Source organism: Lissotriton vulgaris, chromosome 1_2 (assembly GCF_964263255.1).
Source record: "Lissotriton vulgaris chromosome 1_2, aLisVul1.2, whole genome shotgun sequence".
In the NCBI taxonomy this organism is placed as follows: Eukaryota; Metazoa; Chordata; class Amphibia; order Caudata; family Salamandridae; genus Lissotriton; species Lissotriton vulgaris.
In genome coordinates this window covers 204,727,164-204,735,081 of record NC_141686.1, presented here as the reverse complement: position 1 = coordinate 204,735,081, position 7,918 = coordinate 204,727,164, and the positions used below count along the sequence as shown (strand labels likewise).

Genomic DNA, 7,918 nt, shown 5'->3' with positions numbered 1-7,918 from the left:
GGTTTTTTCTATCTCCATTTACGACATCTAGAACAAGGGCCATAATGATAAGATGTATAGTCATCAGGTGGCCAGAGAGGCCTATCAGATTCTTCCCCCACGCCGGAACTAACAAGAGTGAGCAAGCAGCTGGGCTGTTTGCATCCAATATAATTTGTTTAAATGATTTGGAGGATATTACCGGGCAAAATAATATTTGGCCTATTCAAGTTATAGATGCTGAGCCTTGTAGTCCCAATGTGCCATTTTGTGTTGAATGCCCAATGGTCACCACTAATAGCAGATTTTAGGATCACTATTTATTTGCTACATGAAATATATGTGGGCTACATAATAAAGTGGGTGAGTCAGAATATTCTACTGTTACTACTGGGCTGAATATTATCTGCCTCCATGAAACCTGGTGTGCGACACCACTTCATGTTGAGGGTTATGCTTCCTATTTTTTGGGTGCTATACCTTTGCATATGGGAAGAGCAAATGAAGGCTTACAACTTTTAATTTCCAATAACCTCTTGTTATGGTCAAATGAACTTCATCAGCTGGACCTTATACCCAGATACTGTGGCTAACCACCAAAGGGGGACCGGACGTGGTGTTGGTCAATTTATCATAATAATGTTTAGGACTCTACACCTAGTTCTGCGGTCCGTACTTTAGATGCTGCCCTGGTAGCTTTTACATATCCGACCTTATTTAACATTTACTTTCGTCCGCTGGGCTTGCTGGCCAACACTCGCAATATACAGTTGGTATCATATGCAGACTCCAGCCAGGACATTATTACATTTCAGGAGGATCTGGTGGCTATAGCGGGTGGGATGGAGGCAAATTGTCTTCAGCTTAATTCATCCTAGACTGAGATCCTCTTGCTTGGCAGAGACTCACAATGGTGTGGCAACAACTGGTGGCCACTAGTGCTGGGTAATCCCCCTGCACCAAAAGCCGTCGTAAAAACTGTTGGTATACGATTGGATACTGCACTCTTGCTGGAGGAGCAGGTCAAGTCAGTGGCAGGGACCTGTTTCGGTATCATGCATGGATTGAAACCTATTTTGGGTCTGTATGACCCTCACATGCGCCAGCTGGTTGGGCAAGCCACAATCCTGGCTAGGCTGGATTATTGTAACAGCCTCTGTTTGGAGCTAATAAATCCATGATCAATAGGCTCCAAAACATCATGAATGCAGCAGCTTGTACTTTATTTGCACTGCCTAAGTATAGCTCAGTTTCAGGGGTGCCGCCTCAACTCCACTGGCTCCCCATGGAGCAAAGAGTCAGGTTCAAAGCACTTTGTGTCACTCATAAAATCTTGACCGCCTCCAGCCTGGCGATTCTCAGAAACCTGGGCCCCCATAATGCTCCCTCCCAAGCCTTGTGCTCTGCGGATTTACATCTGATGCGGGCACCACGTTTCCGTAGAGCCAGAGTTGGAGGCTGTTCTTTTAAGGTGTTAGCTCCTACCTTATGGAACTCAATGCCTCTTGCTATAAGGAATATTCCCAATCTCTTGGTATTCAGAAAGACAGTAAAGACATGGTTATTTCAGTAGCTTATTCATCTAATTTTTTCTCTCCCCTGGTTTTCAGCACTGGGACATCCCTTTGCTGGGACAGCCATGCGCTTTATAAATCATATAACATATAATTACAATCCATTCCTGTTTTATTGTAATTTGGGCAGGGGATTTTGGCATTCTGTGTTGCGTTTTAGCTTTAACTGCTTTAGAGGTCTGTGGATATTCAAACTGGGATGGAGATTATATGTGCATTTTTGTCATATTGACTTTGGTGATATGTTGAATTCACTTATTTGTAAATATGATCTCCTCATGCTTGAGAGCAAACGTGGATGGAATCGTGAACAAATTTCCTCTTTTATTGGTAGAGATGCCTGTACTGTAATGTTTGGTGTCTATGGTTGCTAGTAACAAATTCGGTACTTCTTGCATTATCCCATCGGCACTTAGCAACTATAACCCAATTGTATCACTTTTTCATTTTGGGACCATAAAGGAGTAGATCCACAAAAAGCAACTAATATCATTACACCTAGGCCAAATGGGGTCTAAATTAAATGGGCAGGAATTGACCCAACACTTTTTAGAATGAATTATTAGGAGAAACTCAATAGAGATGAGCTATTGCCTGGGTGATAATCCAGGAGCATATGTTAAATTATTTTAAATGTATTCTCTGTTGAGTTAATACCCTTCTGACAAGAAATTCCAGACACAAATCAGCTAAACTTGGAGGATTGTTTGATCCACCATTTAATCGGGCCGCTCAACAATTGAGAGTGGCATTGCTTATGACACCAAGGGATACTTTGTTAATTAAGATTCTCTGTAATAATTATGAACAGGAACTTGCTGATAGGAGAAGGGTTTTACAAGAAGAGGCATGGTCCAATTTTAAGAAAGACGCCAAAACAAAGGATAATAAGTTGTTGATTCCTAAAATATGATAAGATCCCAAAGCTTAGCTCTTTTGATGTTTGAGTGGACCATCTTACAAAAAAAATTAATGATAACTTAAATGTGGGTAGAGAAATGGGGATTAAAAGAACCTGAAGTAGGCTTCCAATCCCATTGAACATTTCTATTGATGAAGTTATTTGTGCCATAAATTCCAGTGCTAGTGGAAGGGCCCTTGGTCCTGATGGGGTCCAGGTAGATGTTTTCAAGGCATCTCAGGAACTGTGGGGTCCTATTTTAGCAATGGTCTTTACTGCAGCTGCCAAAAGTTCAATTCCTCAGTTTTAGGCTGTGTCAATGATTATTTCTATTTTTAAAAAGGGTGACAATCCGGCCCTTAAATGCTACCACCCTATTTCCGTCCTGGATTCTACTGTAAAATCGATTGGCAGGTTTTTGTTACAGTAGCTGGAGGAATGGGCTTGGGAGAATTCAATTCTTTCCCTAGCCCAATATGGGCTCAGGAGGGGCTTAGGGATAATACCCCTGTTAATAGGGCAAAAACACCAGGACTAAGCCGAGATCATTGTATCTCTGCTTTGTAGATCTTAGCAGTGCATTTGACCTGAATATTAGTTCTGTTCTTTGATCAACCCTGACGAGCCTAGGTGCTCCCCCCTTGATTATTTGTTTCTTTGCTCGCCTTTACAAGAATTTATCTAGCAAAGTCTGTTATGGCCCACTGGGTGAATGTTCACCTGGTTTCGGTGTAGGTAATGGTATTAGACATGCGTGTGTACTAGCAGATTTATTGTTTTCCTTTTTATCAATGGGTTGGTTGAAGATTTGCAGGCGTTACAGGCATATGTACCCCTCATTTCTGGTTGCCCTATTCCGGTGTCATTATACGCCGAAGATCCCCTAGTAATATGTAGGACCAGCAATGGATTGCAGAAATTAATGGAAGACTTCAGGACATTTATAGCATCTAAAAATATGCTAGTTAATAAATCAAAGACTTCCACAATGCTATGCAGAAACCTATCGAATCAATGTAGGCCCTTCTATATTGAAGGCTCCTCAATCAATAGAGTGAAGATATTCTGCTATTTGGGGTCCAGTTTACAAATAATGGCTTATGGGCACGTTGTTAATGCTAAACTTAAAATGAGCTAAACTGGGTCAGAGCCCCATTAAAGAAATTATTGAGCTCTGTAAAGCTAAAGTATTACTTGCTGCCATATTCAGGGGCTGGACTGTGGAGTTATACTCCTAGCAAATCACTTCAATTTGAAGAAAATACTTTTTAAAAATGCTTGCTTTGTTTGCCTGTCTCAGCTCATTCCTTGATTGTGCATGAAGAGGTGGGGTAGTTTTATTTGGAGGACCTTCTTTTAAGGAAACAGCTGTTGCTTTGGCTCTCTATCTGGACGAAAGAGGAAACCAGCTTTACTAAATTGATTATACTTGACTTTTTAAAATCGGATTCCCCTTCCTGCATTCCATGGATGGCCTATATAGTTTCTGTGATTAGGTCCATAATTAAATTGGCAGTGGGGGAGAAGCCAACCAGGTACTATTCTTAACTAAATGTCATATTAAGGCCACTTTTTACAGTATAGGTCCGAATCTAGACTATGTGTAGGGATGAAGAAAACATCAGTTGTTATGTATATGTCCTTGGAGAAAAGGAAGGGGTGTCTGGAGTATTTGAAGCGTGTTAAAGATAATCAACCTCACTATCTCATAACTAGATTTTGATGGTATAGTTAATGATTTGGTTGCATTTCCAAAGATGAAATCTTAACTCTCTGCTAAAACTCCTTATCCTTGTGGTGGAATGAGTAAGCAAAGCACGCAAAACTTTATTCTATTCTGTACATTGTATGAGGAGCTGTGATGTCAATATCTGAAAACCCTTTCTATTACACAGTATATAAGAAACTACAAAGATGCACTGACATTTTTGCTTGCCCTAAATGATCAATGTGTGTCTTTTAGTATTGCCCTTTTTATTTTGAAAGCTATTTATTCAAGGAAATATATTCTGTTAGATCACGTCTAGGGCTTATGATTGTATATCTATGTTATGTGTTGATATTTTAAAGGAATTTATTGATTGTATTTTTCTGATTGCTTTTTACCCTGTTTGACAGCTGTAAGCACTTTCATGGTCGTTTTTACTAGCCAAATAAAGTTTTTGAATCAAATTGAATTGATTGTTGTCTTGTTGCCTAGCTCTGTGCATCATCCGATTATTTTTTTTTGTTAGTAAACATTTTCAGACTGCCAGTTTCTCTGTCAGGGCAGATGTCTTTTGCTATTCTTATGACCGCAGTGAGATAAGAAGTAGAGTTAGCCAACAGATAGTATTAGCTCAGCAAATAAGGGGCACATTGATCAAAAACTCATGCAGCACAGCAATTCACCTTGCTGCACAGGATAAGGAAAGTGCAGTAATGTGCTGTATTTAAAATTATATGGTGCATTCCTGTCTTTTCTCTGCGGTGGCACACAATGTGCGGCCTAGAACCAATGCAGGCACCCTTGCACCATGGCGCAAGGGTGCCTGCATTTTAAGCACAATTGTTGTTGTGCAGGAAGGCACACCTTCCTGCACAAAAACAATCCTCTGAGGCAGAACGAGGAAGTTATGAGGTGATATTTCTCCTTGGTATGCCTCACATAGGAGGGTTAGCATGTTGATGCATTCCCAGGTTTACCAATAATGGTCAATCTAGTAATGCACCAAATCTGGTGAACACTCATGCTCCACCCTTAGAATGACTCCCTTGGGTATAGTAATGCAATGCAGTGAAATGCGCTAAGTTGCGTTACTCTATATTTATTGAGCCACCCAAGGCCACACAAGGCTGTATAAATCTAACTTAATTTGCATCGCTCATGTGCCTCATTGCGTAGCACAATGGTGATGCAAATCTCTGATAAATTTAGCACAATGTGTGTAATGTACATGGTCCTCACCTCAAGTGCCCACTCCGTACAAGACCACTAAAGTGCACAATTTCATTGTACCCCTATATTCGGTGATTTCAAACCAAGTCATGGTGTCTTCATAAATCAACAGATGAGATACATAGGCTTGTCTTTCTATGTCAATTAGTGTTTTTTTTCCAAGGTCAAATTTCCATGAGAATCACATGACTCAATGCTGGTTAGACCATGTGAGGACTGCTGCACTGTGAATTGCTGGATTAAACAACCACAACCACAACCAGATGTTCTCACCTAGAGCCCCAATCATATGAATATTCTACTCAGCACATAGTGGCACCTTTGAAGAAAATGCTTCTGATCTGCCACGATCTGCAAGCAACCACCAGAATATAATATGCAGATGCTGTATATGGCTATACATTCAATATCTAATAAACCAATTCTCCTGTATTTCTCGGCACTAGCGAGTGTGTGTGGCATAAATCATGAAACAGGTAAAGCAATGCAAACATTTGAAGTCATTTGTGAGCACACAAAATTATTTGAATATTATATAAGACAATTTACATGAGAAAGAAAAGGTACAAAACGTAATCATTACAAAAATCCAATTATCACAAACAAAAAAGTTAGGCTCTATTTAGATTTTTGGGGGGATAAATACCAGGATATATGATTGTAATACTGATACCTGAATACATTGTGTTACTAAATCCACTAAGCCATGTATGAAGAGAAAGCAAAGTTGGTTCAAACGTAGATAAAATCTAGATGTCCTTCCATGTAAAGCATTTGAGGCACCACCACGACCACACTTCTACAACACCATTCCCAGACATGTTTATGTGTCATCACAATAACCGGTCTTGTGCCTTTGACAGAGGCCCTGTTCATGCACCCACAAAATGAATTGGCAAGGAGGCAATTTTATGATATTGGATGTATCTCCTCTAAGCTTGTTATCAAACATCGGAGGAAAAGTGTAAAGAGGTGGTAGCTAGAAGAAAGGGACATTTTGAAAAATAAGAAAGTCAACATGTAATACATTTATTATCTTAAAGTGGATACTGTTTATAAGCTTTGAGGATCAATCACTTCTCTTCTTCAGGCTGTTAGTGTGCAGTAGAAGCAGAAAGGGTGTTCATTTCAGAGAAGAAGTTAAGTGATACAAAGAGTCTGCTGTTGCATTATAAATTGACCATGTATAAATTCCAGTATTTTGTGAGACAGGATCACCATTTGGCTTATCAACACAGTGATGCACTTTCATCTGCACACACATGCTTTCCTTGCTACCTTTCTCAGGGCTTCTTTGACCTCCTGGTTCCTAAGGCTGTAGATCAAGGGGTTTAGCATGGGAATCACCACAGTGTAAAAGACTGAAGCCACTCTGTCCTGTGCCAGAGAGGAGCTGGAGCTGGGCTTGAGATACATGAATATGCTGGTTCCATAGAACAGCAGAACACATGAAAAGTGCGAGGAGCATGTGGAGAAGGCTCTTAGTCTCCCCTCTGAAGAGTGGATCATCAGGATAGTGGAAATGATGTACACATAGGAGATGAGGATCATTACCAGGGATGCTAATAAAAGGCTACCTGCTAAAAAAAACAGCAGTGCCTCGTTAATGGAGGTGTCTGTGCAGGAGAGCTTCAGCAGTGGAAGGATGTCACAGTAGAAATGGGTGATTTCATTATCCCCACAGAAGGACAGCCTGAAGGTGGACACTGTGTGTACCATGGCATTTGACATTGCAAGGAGATATGCACCAAGGACAAGAGAAATACAAGATTGATGGGTCATGATGACGGTGTAAAGCAGTGGGTTACAGATCGCAATGTACCGGTCATACGCCATAGCCACCAAGAGGAAGACATCCAGACTTCCCATGCAAAAGAACAAAAACAGTTGTATTTCACACTCAGGAAGTGAAATAGAATTTCTCGCTGGGAGGAAGCTGGCCAGAAATTTGGGCATGATATTTGAGGAATAGCACAGGTCAACAAAGGACAAATTACTGAGGAGGAGGTACATTGGGGTTTGAAGACGAGGTGATATCCGGATCAAAGTCATGATTCCTATGTTGCCCACCGGAGTGATGATATAGATCAGAAGAAAGAGCACAAAGAGTGGAATCTGCAGTCTTGCATCATCAGTGAGCCCAAGCAGGATGAATGTTGTTACTCTGGTTCTATTTTCTTCTTTCATTCATCGAGATGATATACCTGCTGAGAGAAGGAACTATATAAATGAAGGCTGTAAGGACACTTGTCATATAAAGACCTGAAATCTGTTGAAGTACCAATACAGAAACTAGCATTGCATGCACAAATAACTCTGAATTAGAATTTAAAGTGGCATTTCAGTATTGAATTAAATTTTTGCCTGGCACAGGAAATCAAAGAAGCCATTCAATACATTATATTACATGGATGAGATTTAATCTATCGGGCCCGATTCACAGAACTAACTTAAGACAAAATCCTAAACTTACTACTTTTCCCAGAAGTTAGGATTTTGTCTTAAAACAGACTTAAGACAGACTTA

General features: G+C 40.3%; 1 protein-coding gene across 1 annotated transcript; it reads right to left on the bottom strand.

Annotated features, from left to right (window-relative positions):
• Window positions 1–6,640: 6,640 nt before the first annotated feature.
• Window positions 6,641–7,579, bottom strand: LOC147734956 (olfactory receptor 8U9-like). The gene has a single exon (XM_086953703.1). It carries the CDS (start codon window positions 7,577–7,579, stop codon window positions 6,641–6,643), a length of 939 nt encoding a protein of 312 aa, XP_086809829.1.
• Between the last annotated feature and the right edge of the window lie 339 nt (window positions 7,580–7,918).